General features: G+C 31.2%; 1 protein-coding gene across 2 annotated transcripts in view; it reads right to left on the bottom strand.

The window, feature by feature from the left end:
- The window catches only part of YTHDC2 (YTH N6-methyladenosine RNA binding protein C2), a 76,884-nt gene that overhangs the window by 24,980 nt on the left and 35,329 nt on the right, over positions 1-16,575 (bottom strand). For both annotated transcript variants that reach the window (XM_051994439.1, XM_051994430.1), the window contains exons 13-19: positions 10,437-10,615; positions 10,090-10,186; positions 9,825-9,912; positions 9,658-9,738; positions 8,366-8,448; positions 1,587-1,692; positions 154-273 (exon numbers count right to left, since the gene is read on the bottom strand). In XM_051994439.1, coding sequence (XP_051850399.1) covers positions 154-273; positions 1,587-1,692; positions 8,366-8,448; positions 9,658-9,738; positions 9,825-9,912; positions 10,090-10,186; positions 10,437-10,615 — 754 coding nt within the window. The remainder of the gene's footprint in view (positions 1-153; positions 274-1,586; positions 1,693-8,365; positions 8,449-9,657; positions 9,739-9,824; positions 9,913-10,089; positions 10,187-10,436; positions 10,616-16,575) is intronic.

Here is a 16,575-nt window from a genome sequence, read left to right as displayed (position 1 = left end):
TATATGACAACTCTCTCTGGGAGAGGAATATGGAAAGGATACAGGGGAAAATGTAGGTGATTTAAAAATAAAAGATATCAATAAAAATGTATTTTTATAAGACAAAGATTTATACAAAAGACTACAAAAAGCAATTACAAATTAACTACTTACCTTGAGCATTTGAACAGCATTTCTAACAATCAAAGCTGGTGGAGGTTCTGGGGCTTTCATAAGAAAGTCAGCAATGGGACAGTTAATAGGTGCTAATAGTTTGGTATGTAAACAAAGTTCCTGTAAATCAAAATCAGCAAACATATTTTGAAAAAAGCAATAATATTAGCCTCTAACATTGACTTTTGGAATTTTGCCCAATTATCAAAGCAGTATATGATTTTTTAAAATGAGCTCTAAAATAAAATTAAAAAAAATAGTTTTAAATTAAATTCTAGATTATATATTTTTTGCAGTAGCTAGAAACATAGAAAAAGCAGATCCTACAGAATTTGACAATTGCTGGCTTACCTATCTTGGATGGGAGGGGGAGGGGATTTCTTTGTTAGATCAATATTCCTACAACATTGAAGTGGCAAAGACTGATAACACAAAAGATGACCTAATGTACTAGAAATTAGGAAAACAATGTATTTCCTAAAAATTAACAAAGCCCCTGATACTTGAAATGACTTTAATCTATTTATTTTCTAAAACAACTGAGAAAATAAGAGAACGATATAGAAATAAATTTAAGAAATGTGTTAGAAATAGTTATTTGTAAATTATTTCCCATAAACAGCAACTACTGAAAATTTATTATAGAAATGATAAAAATAACTATAAAGGAACTTTTAAAGGAGGAAATCTTTTATAATGCAAATAAACATTTCTAAAATATTTGCTTTGTGAGTTTAGAATTTTTGAAATTATGCTTTCTTAAAAGTAAGTCACAGCTAGCAGGAATAGGAAATAAGAGATACACACATTATAATAAAGATTAGGAATAAAATTTATTAGGAAAAAAAAGTAGGACTAAGTACTCATTGATCACAGATAAAGTCAAACTTAAAAATTCAATCAAGAGAGAAATCTACATAATATCGTTTTGGATGCATATTTATATATATGTATAAATGTGTATATGTGTATATATGTATGTATGTGTGTATGTGAATATGTGTATATGTGTGTGTGTGTATATATATATATGTATGTATGTACCCGTATGTATGTACCCAGGCTTAACTGTAGCCTGCTTTGGGGAGGTAGGGAAGATGAAAGAGGCAAAAAAATAAATATATAAAGTAAAAAGTGCACAGCAGAGAGAACAAAAGAATAACCTATAATAAGGAAACAAAGAAAAGGACAGTCATAATCTCTTCTATTATTATATATGCTGTCTTGAGGTAGAAACTGTTAAATATTTTGAAACCTGCTGTTCTGCAGAGTACTACAATCTTTTGTTTTTGTTTTTAACTTCCCTTTTCTTTTCTTTTTTCCTATTTTTCTATTTTTTCTTATTTTGTATTTGGTTTAATAAAAAAACCCTCACATCTGCATATTCATTATCAGTGAATTCTATTGTTCAAAGTTTTCAATCAAATTCCCACCTGCAGTGGCATTCTCAGAAGTTCTGGTGTCTGAAATTCCAACATATTCTGAAATCGAAGTCTGCTGAAGAGACGAAAACAGATTCCAGGCCTACATCGCCCCGCCCTTAGGAATAAAATGTTAAACAGAGACTGAGAATATAAATATGTGTAAATGCACGAAAAATACAAATAATTTGTCCTTTAATGATACAAATATGGAATATAAAGTGGCTTGTGATTTTTCAAGTAAATGTTTCCTGAATTATGTTGATCAATAAGATCCTTTCAATTAAAATACCTATCATCCTAATGAATTCAAAATTTATTTTCAAGATGACTTCTTTGGAATAATTTGCCTAATCAGTAAAAAAAAAAAAAAGATTAATTTGAAGGACAATTTAACTTAGTAATCACAAATGTTCAATTATTCAATATCTATTTGAACACTTAACTTCTCTGGGCCTCAGTTTCCTCATTTGCAAAATGGAAAATCTCTAAGGTTCAATTCAATTTAATTCAATTAATGATATAACTCAGAATAAGTTGAGGCTATCAAGGTAGAAAAGACATTTTTTTTAAGGAAGAAAAAAGGATAAAAAATAGCCTTTGCATGGGATGGATAGAACAATAACTGACCACAGAGAAAGTAGCCCTGCTTAGTTCTTGTTTATGTTTTTTCCTCAAAAGAAAATTCATTTTAACACTGGAAACGACAGAGCAAAAATAACAGAACTGATATCTAAGTGACATAAGGAGATAGTAAGAGAGCATCTATATGTCCTTGATGATTTTTAAATAATTAGCCCAGATTGATTACATCCTTCAGTCCTGAAAGGACAGGTAGATCTGGCTGCTGAGCCACTATCAGTTATATTTGAAAGGTCATGGAAAAAGGGAAAAGAACCATTAGAACACAGAAGGGTAAATTTCTGGATTTTCAAAAGAGAGAAAAGAATAGTCTTAATTATAATGGTTTTAGAAGTCAGTTTGACTTCAGTCCTGAAAAATTTTTAAATGAACATCTAGAAAAGGAAGACTAACTTCAGTTTCATTTTTAAAAGATTACTAAACTTGTAAATAAGGAGAGTGCCAAGGCTATATTTTACTTAGATTTAAGCAAAACTTTCGATAATGCTATTTCTCTGAAAAAGGTGGAGAGATACAGATTCAGCAGTAATGATACAATCAGATGGATTGGCCAAACTCAAAAGAATATTTGCCAAAGGTATGATATCAATGTGGAAAAATGTCTCCAAAGGATTATTCTAAATATCTTTGCTTGGTTGTGTGCTGTTTACATTTTTATTAATGACTTAAGTGAAGACATAGTATGTTCATCAAATTTTGCTTATGAGACCAAATTGAGAAGGATAGTTATTACATCTGCTGAAAATATGAGGATCCAAGGGAAATCTGAATATGCTAGAGCAACAGAATTGAATATGATTCGTTTTATATTTTGGACAAAAAACAAACCAAAATAAAAACAATTTAAGAAGTACAAAATGGAGGAAGGCATAATTAAGCAGCAATTCTGAAAATGATTTTCAAAAGGCAATTCTGAAAACAGGGAGTTTAAATGATTTGCACATTCACTATGAATCAATAGAGGGAAATGACAGTCAAAAAAGCTAATGTGATTTTGGGCTGCAAAGATCCAGGAACAAGAAAGTAAAAATCCCATTGTACAGTATTCTTATCAGACCTCATAAAGAACTGTATGGTGCAATGACATAGAAATAAGAAGACTTATGTTCATATCTGGGGCAGCTAGATGATGTAGTGGATAGTGGGGGTAGGAATCATTGTTCTAATCTAAGTACTGGCTGTGTGACCCTGGGCAAGTCACTTCACCCTGTTTGCCTCAGTTTCCTCATTAAAGGAAATGGCAAATCATTCTATTATGTTGGTCCAGGTCCAGAATGGGGGGAGGAAAACCCAAATGGGGTCATAAAAGGTAGATATGACTGAAAAATGAAAAACAACAAAAATGTTCAAATATCTCTGACCCTGTTACTTATACAAATCACTTAACTTTTCTGCCTTGTTTTCCTCATCTGTAAAATAAAGGGGCCTCCAAGGCTTCTAAGGTTATTTTAAGCTCTGAATCTTTGAATTTTTAAAAGTTTTTGATAATATGGTGTCCACCTGAAGGCAATTAGGATGGGCCTTGAGCCCATGTTATATGAAGTTTTAAGGAACAGGAAACAGATAAGAAAAGCATCTAAGAACTGAAGGACTAATATGTGGATAAGGGATTAGATTTATTCAACTTGGCCCCAGAAGACAGACGCAGAAATTGAAGTTGTAAAGTGGCAAATTTAAGGTATGTTTCAGAAAGAAAGTGACAAAAGCTTTCAGCAAGTGGAAGGAACTGCTTTGAAAAGCAAAGAGTTCCACAGGTCTTTAAGCAGAGGCTTAGATGCCCTCTTATCATATATTGCTAGAGATTCCTTTTATGTATGAGTTGAACTAAATGGACATTTCTAACTAATTATATGATAGTTTGGGTTCCTTCTAACCTTAAACTATAATCCTTCATTTACCAGCTTTAATCTCCTCACATTTCTTTAATTTCCTCTCCCATCCTAAGATCACTCTATCCCACAATCTTGGTTCCCCAGTAGCACTTGATTCTGAGAAATTTGTTAAAATTTTTTTTATTCCCTCATTCTACTCTACTTTTACCCACCAACACAAGTTCTTCATTGTTCACATAATTCTTAAGAGCATACTTTCTGTGAGATATAAAGTTTTTATAGGTTAAACAAAAGTAGAAACAATCAGTTTTCCTACATTTAATCCATCTGGTTTTATGATTCCCAAGACTCTCTGATATAACCTTTGATAAATACATGATGTAAACATTTTCAATCCATATTGTTATTTCTGAATAATATTTATTTAAGTCCTTCCTATTCATTCCATGTAGAATGTCATTCAGAATCTAATCACACAGAATCTAACACAAATGTGTTTGATAAGTAATATACTTATTTAATATAAGCTACAAAATAGTTTATGAACTAACAACTTGTAAACATTGATGACTAAAAAAAAGCAGCAGTTATTGTTAATACATTTCTATAAATACTGTGAAGTAGTCTTAAAAATTTTAAAGACATGAGAAAGAAGATATGGGTTGATAACTGCAGATGACAATTGGCCAACAAAAAGTTATCCCATCCTTTTGGCGTTTCACTTGAGATGCCTTAAAAATTAAGTCCTCAATTTTGTTAAAATGATCACTTCCAGCTAGATATCTTCTATATATATTTGATCAGACACTGTTATTCTTATGAATTTCATCTTCTTAAATTGACATTATTAGTTTCTAAATTACTTCATTAGGTTTTTAAAGTAGTAGAATTTATTTTCATCATCAGTAGGATTAGATGATGATAAAAACATGATTATAATTTTCAGTTTGCTGTTAAATCTGCTGTCCTCTTTCAACTTTTTCCCATAATAATCTAGTTTTGCAGAATTTCATGACAAGCTGACTTTCTCAATTGCTTTTCTCCTTTTTAGTGAGATCACATATATATTATACTACCACTTTGCCCATTCCCCTTACAGTGTTGTACAACTGAGTTTTCACTTTAAATTGTTGCAATTTGTTGTCAGTTTCTTCTCTTAAAAAAGGCATTATCTGCTGAATGAGACAGAAGTGCAAAGTCCCAAGGGCCACAAAGAAAATAAAGGCAAACACCAGCCTAATAATAGTTTGGTTTTATTTTGATTTTAAGAAAAAAAGAAAAGGGAAAGTTAATAAATCATTAGAGTATACATAAAGAAGGAGCCATAATTTAACTCTTATTTATAATTGGAATTGATTATGCTGCTATATGACAGATACTGTGCTGTGTTAAGCACACAGGTACTATGCTAAATATGATGTTACAAAGAAAAGCAAAAACAAAACAAAAAGCCAGGCCTTGTTTTCAAGAGCTCCCATAAAAAGAATAAAAAACTGTGGAGGTAAAACTGGGGAAATTAGGCATTTAGTGAAGTATTTGGGCAAAAAAGGATTGAACACATGAACACACACACACACACACACACACACACACACTTTAGTTTGCAAGGAGAAAAAAGAAATAGGCATGAAAACTGTAATATATGCACATATATTTACATATATTAAAAGTAATGCAAAACAACTTGAACTATGGGAAATGTATCACATATACAAACAGTATATGGATTAAGTGGGAAGAATATAAAAATCAGTAGGGGATCTAAGCTGAATGAAGAAAGGAGAGCAAAGAAATGGAATGCGATCACTTCAATTATGTATTACTAATATCAATCCCATTTTGTTTCCTTCTCCATCCTTTGCTCTTTGTAAAGTATGAGTGGGGGAGGCAAGGAAGAGACAAAAATTTTAAGAGGATATAATTTAAAAAACAATATTCATAACCATAATAAAAGAGAAAGTAGCAGAATAGATTAAAAAGCATATTCCGACAATATGCTGTTTGCAAAAAACAGGCAAAGCACAAAGATGCTCAAAAATTGAATTAAATTGAGGGGATGAAGCAGAATTTTTTACAGCACAAAAATCTAAAAATGTTTGCAGAGATATCAATCATGATCTCTCACAAGTAAACAGTAAAAATTGGACATGGTTACAAAAGATAAAAGCAAGGAAGCTACATACATTATGCTTAAAAGCTTTTAAAAATACTGTTGATTAAAATGGCATATCATTTAAATACTTCAGGAAAAGCTAAAAAGGGAGAAATATGCAACAAAAGCCGAAGACCTTAATGTTTCTCATTAAGAAAGAGACAATAGTAATAAAAAGGCAGCCAAAAAAGAGGGCTTTTAAAAGTTAGATGTGTTTTATCTTGAACAACTAGTGAATGAGGATAAATGAATAGTATTTCTCTCCTTTTCCCAAGTGTTTTGACAAAAAAGTTATCCTTTTTGCCAAAGTCAACTCCTTTATAATTGCAGTTGATCCTATTCCCTTCCATTTTTTTCTAGCATTATTATGCTGTCTAAATCATCCCTCATCTCTTTCAAAACTTCATTCTTTCCTCATCTACTAGTTTGTTGCCTATACCCTTAAATAAGCTCATGATTCTTCCATCTTGAAAAAGCCTTCACTAAATTGTACCACACCCTTTAAGTCATATCTCTCTTCCCTTTCTGAGCCAGATTCCTTGATTGATGATTGATATATCATATATCATATGTATATATATATGTGTGTGTATATATATATATATATCATCTACACTTCTCAATCCTTTTAAATCAGTTCTTTTTTAATTGGTATCTCTAATTCAAATTTCACTACTCTTATTTCTCCTTTTGTACTTTATGATCTAGCCAAATTGGCCTTTTCTTTGTTCCTTAAACATGACATATCATTTTCTGACTCTATGACTGCAATGGCTCTAAAACTGAAAGTGGAAAAAACACGTAGAGGGGGCCAGGCTGTGACGAGCTTTAAAGCTAAAAAGAGAAGAATACGTTTGATTTAAGAAGCAATGGAGAAAATTATTGAAATACAGTAAGGGAGTCTATATTCAAATATTCAATTAAAGAAAATCACTTTGACAGTAATATATAGAATGGATTAGAGTAATGAAATACTTGGGGTAGGGAAACCAATTAAGAGACTACTCCATTAATCCAAGTAAAAGGTGATTAGGACCTGAACTTTGATGATAAAAAGCTTTATGAATAGAGAAAAGGGGTCAGATATAAGAGATGTAAAGTGGAAACAACAGTATATAGTAATTGATTACATGGGATATAAGATGTTAGGGATTAAGAATGTTGAAATCAACTGGGAAATATAAGAATGGTGGCATCTTTGACAGAAATAGAACAATTTGGAAGAGTGGGGGAAAATAATATCTGTTTTTAGAATCCTGATTTTAAGATGTTACTAGAACATCCAGTTAGAAATGTTCAATAAGCAGCTGGTGATATCAGACAGACATTCATAAGACATGTGACACAGTTCTGTAAATCAGTGAAATAGAGTTAAACTAAGATAATCAAGAAAGAGTGTATAACATAAGAAAAAAAGATTTAGGACAGAGATCTGGGGACAATTCATAGTTAGGAAGTGATTAAACAAGGAGACAAAAAAGGCACAATCAGACATGTATGATGAGAATTAAAAGAAAAAACGCCTCCAGTGAATTTATCTATATATCCTCTCAGAAGGACTTACATGAATAAGAATCAATAGGATCAAAAGGCATAGAGGTATTTCAGTCTGTATCAATGAAGGAATTATTGATCCAGTAAGGTGATTTTATTCTTGCCATTCTTTTTGCATTAACAAATCAAAGTACCTCAGTATGAGATGATCTAGAAGGATGCTAAGAGTTCATCTAGTCAAGGGATTCTTAATTTAAGGTCCATGAATTTATTTTCTTTTTAATGTTTTGATAAATTTAATTTTTCAATTTGATTGGTTTCCTTAGTAATCCTATGTATTTTATTTTATGAATTTCAGAATATTATCCTGACAATGAGTCCATAAGATTTACCAGAATGGGGAAAAAAACCCAAAAAACCATGATACCAAAAAAGTCAAAAAACCTTGATCTAGACTAGTGCTCTAATTTTGTAGGTAAGAAAATTGTGAAGCCCAGAGAGCCTAAGTGATGCACAATGTCACAAAGAGTGAATGATAAAATTGGATTTGATTATAGTTCCTCCCATTACACTTTATTGCCTCTCAATTCAAGTTTCAACATCAATTTTTAACAGTAACATGCAAAATTAATATCTTAAATTTAATAAAATCCACATTAAATCTACATTACCTGCCTTTTCTTTGGATAGCACTGGCTTTTGAAATCCACACCATTTTTAGCATCGTAACGTAATTTAGGGCATCAAAGGATTTCTGCAATATTTAGTTCACATTCAAATACAAAAGCATGAAAATCCCTTAACAAGGAATAGTAAAGAGTTTTATAACTATATTTTAACACATAATCTTTACTATGTCTTAGAAACAGTAATAGAAGGGAGTAATATAATAAATAATCCAAAATTATTTTCCAATGAGCAACATTGTGAACAATTCAACTAGGAAAAACTTTAGTTAAAATGCTGAATTGCTTGCTGTTCTATTTTGGTTATTATTATCATTTCTTGTAATTGTTGCACAATGCTCTAGTCTAACAATTCCCCTTTCTAAATTTACTTTTTATATTGATTACATTTTCCCTGGGAGTACAGACAAAAAGTTCTAAGGTTATGATTATTGTTTATTTGAAATACTTTTCTTGATGGCCAGGGCATGCTAAGAAGTATGGAACAATTCTTGTTGACTAGATCCCTTCCCCAGAATGAAGAATTCAAACTCCTTTCTCTTCTGGCCTTTGCTAGGCTTCTGGTACAACAAATCAACACAAGATATAAAAATAAACAGGATCAGAAAATTAAAACACAATAAATACTACTCCACAGTGGTGATAAATCTTCCCCAAATTAAAATCAATCACAGAGGTATCATGATCAAGTCTGTGCTTTAGGAAAAAAACTTTTGTTGCTTTTGTGGAAGAGATTTAGATAATACTAACTAATTTGCTGTGGTTTAGTCATTTCAGTTGAGGCAAACAGGATTAAGTGACTTGCCCATGGTCATAGAGCTAATAAGTATTTGAGACCAATTTTGAACTTTGGAAGAAAAGTCTTCCTGACTCCAGGGCTGGCACTGCATCCACCATGCTACCCTAAATCACTAGCTATCTTAAGACTAATTATAGCTAATTATAGTATATACAGTTATACAAGAAATGATAAGAGCCTAAACAAGGATAGAAGATAAAAATGACAAAAATTGAAATTAATTGAATATGTGGGATGAGTCACAACAAGGAATTAAGGATGACACCAGTTAGGAATCTGAGTAAATGGAAGGATGGTATATTCTTCAGTGGCAATAGGAAATTTAGAATATTGAAGTCTAAGGGAAAAAACTAATGAGTTGTTCTGGACAAACATGTAATACAAAATGTCCAATAGGTAATTGGTGATAGAGATCTGAATGCCATATGCATAAAAAATAGCTAAACACACAGGAACTAATAAAAACCACAAAACATACCTCTTTCACTTTGCCAGAATCAATAACAAAGACAACATCATTAACTGTTATGCTGGTTTCAGCAATATTGGTAGAAAGGATCTGCAATAAGAATATTATTTTTAAAGTAATGCTTGAAATAGAAAAAAATTAATAAGAATGGAAATGAAAATTTATATGATACTTACTATTTTCCGAATACCTGAGGGTGGATTTTTTAGTACTTTTTTTTGATCAGAAGTTTGCATATTTGAATGCAGCATAAAGACTTGATACCTACAAAAAGTGATAGCATAACAATACATTAAAGAATATTAGCAATGAAAACTTCAGCTTTACTTAGAAAAATCACTTCACTTCTCTGGGTTTCAATTTATTTTCATCTATAAAATAAATGGCTTGAACTAGATAATCTCTAAGGACCATTATAATTCTAAAATTCTATGGTTCTACCTATGTGTATTATCTGCAAAACGCTTGTCATCAAACAGAATGCGATCCCTCAGTCCAACAATTTCATCATATCCAGGAAGGAAAATTAAGATTGCTCCTAGGGGAAGAATAAAGAAAAACAGACCAACAAAACTCAATACAACTTCAATCAAACAAGAAATAATTACTAAAGACTACTACCATCATATAAAACAACTTAAATATAGACAATTTTTAGTACTAAAGTAATTCTTGGGACTCTTCATTCATTATTATGTGACATCACATAAACAATTTTGGAAAAACAAGAATCATTTTAAAATAGAATTATTTTGGTTCCTTAAAGTGAACAAAAAGTACATATTTACCAGCATCACAGCTATGGCAGATGTTATAGAGAAGGTGCATGATCAAATCCAAATCCACTTTTTCATCATCAAAGCTGTGATGATATGCTTTCAGTAATTCTCTGTCTTCTGCATTGAGATCACTTCCATTTGCTTGGACCAAGGAACTTTCATCTAGATTCCCAAACTCCAAGGAAGCACTTAAAAACAAATTTTGTAAAGAAAAGCTAATTTCTTATAAAAAGCAAATTTCAAAAACCAATATTCTCTTAAAATTATATTACAAATTTTACTTACTACCATACTTTCCAATAGATGGCATATTCGCATAAACTTATGATAATTGCTATTTGGGGCTTCAAAGATACTTGAAGTCCCTTTAAAGATATATGGCATAAAAGATAGGATTATACCTTGGAGTCAAATTTTCTTATCACTAAAATGGAGAGAGTAGCTGCAGTAATGAATACACAGGGACTGTGGTTAGGCTCAGATAAAACATATATAAAATACTTTGCAATCCTTAAAAGCATTAAAAGCTGGGCTTTTTGTACTTGGATCACCAAAAAGCCACACAGTTTGTCTAGTTCCCTGGTCTAATCAAGTTTTATGGACAGCTTTTTTGCTTTAAAAAAGAAAACTTATTACAAAATACTTTTAAAAGAGCAATAGAGTACTATTTATACATATATGTATGTATGTATGTGTGTGTGTGTGAGGAGAGAAAGACAGAAAGAATACTATAGCTTCTTGGCTAAGATCACAATATAGCACAGAACCATAGTATACATCAGTTACTATTAGTATTACTGCTGCTTTAATATGTGGTAAAATCAGTGTCTATTTTAAATAGGCTGTGTTACTGATTTCTCTTTAAAGTGGCACTTGATTAGTTCAGTGCACTAGGGCTTGCTAAGAAAACTCCAAATGAGTCACAGAGAGGAATACATCACTGAAACTTTTTAAAATGCAATTTGTAATGATAGGATGTTCTCTCTTGTTTAAAAAATTTATGTGTGTGCATGTGCGTGTGCGTGTGTGTGTGTGTATAGCTAGGTGATATGGTAGAAAGAACATTGGACTTGGAATCAGAAGATCTGAGTTCAAATTTTGACTCTCACCCTTAACTGAAAAATTATCCTAAGTAAATCATTTAATTTCTCTAAGCCCCAATTCTCTTACTTGCCAAATGAGAATGATAATATTATATCTCCAGTTTCAAAGAGTTGTAATGGGAAAAGTACTTTGTGAACCTTAAAGTTTTATAAAAATATGAATATAACACAATCTTCACACTGTTGAAATCACAGATGCAGACCAAAAAAAATTATTATAAATGATTTCTTTGGCAGTGATGTTAACAGGTAGAAGAAAGAATCATTCATTAAAAAATTTTTTGAGATCCCAAAATCTGTCCTTTTCTTGCACACTTCCTCCTTCCTGAAGAAAATAAGCAGTCTGATATCAATTATAAATGCATAGATATGAAAAACATTTCCATATTAACCACTGGGCAAAAGAAAACAGAGACTAAAAAAAAAGACTAATATTAAAGAAAGTAGAAAATAGGTGCTTCTATCAGCATTAAGAATTTATCAGATCTTTTTGGGGAGGTGGATACAATTTTCATCATAAATTTTTCAGAATTACCTTGGACCATTGTATTCCTGAGAATAGCTTTCACAGGTGATCATCCTTACAGTATTGTGGTTACTGTATATCATGTTTTTATGGTTTTGCTTATTCCATCTTGTATCAGTTCATGTAAGTCTTCCAAAGTTTGTCTTGAAAGCATCCTACTCATCAGTCTTACAACCATGTACCACAATTTGTTTAGCAATTTCCTGATTGACAGACATCCCAATTTCCAATTCTTTGTCCTCACAAAAAGAACTGATAACAATTATCTTTGTCCTTTCCTTTGTTCTAAGATGTTGGGTTACAGAAATGTCTATTACTTTTTTTTTTTTTTTTTGCTGAGGCAAGTGGGATTAAGTGATGGGGCTAAGTGACTTACCCAGGGTCACACACCTAGGAGGTGTTAAGTGTCTGAGACCATATTTGAAATCAGGTCTTCCTGAATTTAGAGCTGGTGCTCTATCCTATCTGTCCTGAGCCACCTAGCTACCTCATGCCTATTACTTTTGAACTATATATACTACTACAAGAGCATATTCTACAAGATGGCAATAACAGAAAGAAATAGACTACATAAATCAAAATATTCATAGTAGGATTTTTTTGGGAGTAACAAAAATTTGAAGATAAAATAGAAACATATTGGTTGGAGAATACCTAGGAAAATAATTTAATAGCACATTACTGCACTATAAGAAAAATAAAAAAAACTTAGAGAAATATGAAAAGCCCTATATGACCTGACAATAAAGTAAATAAAATCAGGAAAACAATATACACAATGACTACAACAGCACAAAGAAAGGAACAGAACAAACAAAACTGAACATTGAATAATTGAGATTAACAAGTATGACCTTAGAAAAAAAGTAAAAAATAAAAAGCATTTGCTATCTCTCACTGAAAAAGAAGGATTATGTGCAGAAAATTCTATATACTGTCAGACATAAATAGTACATTAGTTGGTTTTGTTGATCTGTTTCTTATTTTCATAAAGCAGGACTTGTTACCCAGGGAAGTAAAGGAACAACAAATTTGGAAAATGTGATACAAAAATACAACCTATCAATCAATAAAAATAATTAGTTTCTAAAAGAGCTTATTAAACAATTTTTAGAAGCTTGTTTTTAATTTAGTTTTCAAGGTTCATGAATTTCTTTTAAATAATGATCAGGATATATACAAACAAAATGAGTTGTTTAGTTGCTATACATCAATTCAAACTTTTATACCTTCTTTATTTGAACACCTAGGAAATCTGAAAAAGAACATCATGAAAGATAAACATCAGAAAGCTGATGATGCACAAACAACTATTGGAGCCATGATGAATGAACAATAAGGCACATAAATTGCCAGAACCATTAATTCAACCTAAAAAGATCACATTGTCTTGGATTTAGATAGGCACTTGAAGCACCTTTACAGTAAGTTCATATCAACTTGCTATAAAATCTGGAATATATAGAAGTTTAAAATATTTCTGTAGGCTTATTTGAGTATAATTATATGTGTGACAGGAAATAAATTCAAAAGGATTCTATAAGTAAAATCCTTAAGCTAAACATTTCGTTTATTTTAAATAATGGATATCCTATGTTAAATACAAATCATTTCTCCAAAATTTTCTTCAATAAACTTATTGTAGGCTTAGAAGGCAAAATCAGGATGGCAGAGTAAGGCAGGAACTTGCCTGAGCTTTCCCAAATTCCCCTCCAAACAATTTAAAAATAACACCTTAAAATTCTGGAGTGGCAGAAAGGAGCAGATGAAACAATTTTCCAGCTTTAGACAATTTAGAATGTCAGCAGAAAAAGTCTATCTCAATGAAGGATGAATGGAGCTCAATAAAGCACAGGTAGCCTAAGCAAGCATGCAGCAGGCCACGCTACCTGGCATGAGGAAGCAACAAAGCCCTCTACCCAGCCAGTGTTGGCCTTGGGTTGGGGCCCTAAAAAAACCAAAATCCCCAGAATCAGATGGATTCACCAGTGAATTTAACAAACAATTAAAAAAATTAATCCAAATATTACATAAACTATTTGGAAAAATATGCAAAAAAAGTGTTATATCAAATTCTTCTTATAACACAAATATGGTCTTGATATCTAAACTATAAAATAGAGAAGGAAAATTATAGCCCAATAACCCTAATGAATATGATATGAAAATGTTAAAATAATACTACCAAGGGGATTGCAGCAATATATCACAAAGATCATCAGATCAAATGGGATCTATACCAGGAATGAAAAGTTGGTTCAATATTAGGAAACCTATCATTATAACTTACCATATCAATAACAAAACCAACAGAAATCATATAATTATATATAGAGAAAAAGCCTTTAACAAAATACAACACCCACTTTTATTAAAAACACCAGAGAGCACAGAAATAGAGCTTTCCTTAAAATGATAAGTAGAATCTATGTAAAACAATAAGCAAGCATTATATGTCATTGGGATAAGCTACAAGTCTTCCTAATAAAACTAGGGGTGATGCAAGGATGCCCATTATGAGCACTATTATTCAATATTGTACTAAATATGCTAGCAATAGCAATAAGAAGAAAGAAATTTAAAGAATCAGAATATGTGATAAGGAAGGAAAATTATTGTTATTTGCATATGATATGATGGCATACTAGCGAATCAACCAAAACCTACTTGAAATAATAGCTTTAGCAAAATTATAGGATAAAAAAATAAGCCCACATAAATCAGCAATTTACCAACATAGCTAGAAAGAAAAATTCCATTTTTTTATTCCATATTTTAAAATACCTGTGGATAATATAAACTACTTGGAAATTTACCTGTCAGGACAAACCCAGGAACTATATGACTGCAATACAAAATGATTTTCACAAATATATTCTAACAATTGGAAAAATTTCAATTATACATCAATAGACTAAGCCAATATAATAAAAGTAACAATTCTATCCAAATTAAGCTACTTATTCAGTACCATACAAAAATAACTAACAAAGAATTATTTTACAGAGCTGGGAAAAATAATGACAAAATTTATCTGGAAGAAGAGATCAAGAATATCAAGGAAATCAATTTTTTAAAAAAGTAAAAGAAAATTGCCTTGTCATACCAGATCCCAAAAAATATGATTATTAGAACAATATGGTACTGACTAAGAAAGTAGTGTGATCAGTGGTACAGATTAGGCATGCAATGACCATAGTAATCTGGTATTTGATAAACTCAAAGACTCAAAATTTTGGTAAAAGAACTCATTATCTGACAAAAAATACAGAAAAACTAGAAAATATTTTGGCAGTAATTAGTTTGAGATCAACATCATATATCAGTCAGATCAAAATAGGTACATGATTCTTTTAGTCACAAAGAATAATTTAGGGGATCAAGGAATACTTTACCTGTCATATCTATGGAAAGGGGAAGAATTTATGGTCAAACAAGAGACAGAGAGCATGATAAAATATAAAATGGATAATTTTGGTTATTTGATATTTTAAAGATTTTGCAAAAACAAATTTTTTTAGGAATTAGAATTCCACAATTAGAATGAAAGCAGAAATCTGGGAAAAAATTTTTGTAGCAAGTATTTCTGATAAAAGCCTTTTCTCAAATATATAGAGATCTTTACATTTATAAGACTACAAGTCATTTCCCAATCGATACATGATCAAATGATATGAATAGGCAGTTTTCAGAAAAAATCAAAGCTAACTCTAGTCATATGAAAAATGCTCTAAATAACTATTGATTAGAACAACTCCGAGATATCACCTTAAACCTATCAAATTGGCCAATAGAACAGAAAAGGAAAATTATAAATGTTAAAGGGGATGTATAAAAACTATGATACTCATGTACTGTTAGTAGAGATAGGAACTAATCCAACTATTCTGGAGAGCAATGTGGAACCCAAGGACCTAAAAGGCAATAAAACTGTGCATATATACTTTGATACAGCAACACCACCACAGAGATTTTTTTAAAAAATCAAAAAGACTTTTATATGTACAAAAATATTTATAGCACCTGTTTTTGTGGTGGCAAAGAACTGCAAATTGAGGGGATATCCATCAGTTGGAAACAGCTAAACAAGTGATATACAATTGTGATGGAGCTAAGAAATAATTAGTGGGATGCTCTCAGAAAGACTCACATGAAGTGATGCAAAGTGACATGAGTAAGAACCAGGAGAATACTGTAATAAACTAACAACAATATTGTATGATGATCACCTGTAGATAACTTAGGTATTCTCAGCAATAAATGATCCAAGACAATTCCCAGAGACTCATGATGAAAAATGTTATTCACCTCCAATAGAGGAACTGATAGTATCTGAATACTGATTAAAGTGTAATATCTTTCTCTTTATTTTTTTCATGGTTTTCTTTTGGTGTGTGTTTCTTTTCATAACATGACTAACATGGAAATATATTTCAAATGATTGCATGTGTTTAATCTACATCAAACTGCTTACTGCCTCATGGTGAGATAAGGAGAGGGAGGGAGGAAGAGAATTTAA

This window comes from Antechinus flavipes, chromosome 1 (assembly GCF_016432865.1).
Source record: "Antechinus flavipes isolate AdamAnt ecotype Samford, QLD, Australia chromosome 1, AdamAnt_v2, whole genome shotgun sequence".
In the NCBI taxonomy this organism is placed as follows: Eukaryota; Metazoa; Chordata; class Mammalia; order Dasyuromorphia; family Dasyuridae; genus Antechinus; species Antechinus flavipes.
This window is presented reverse-complemented; position numbering and strand designations above follow the sequence as displayed.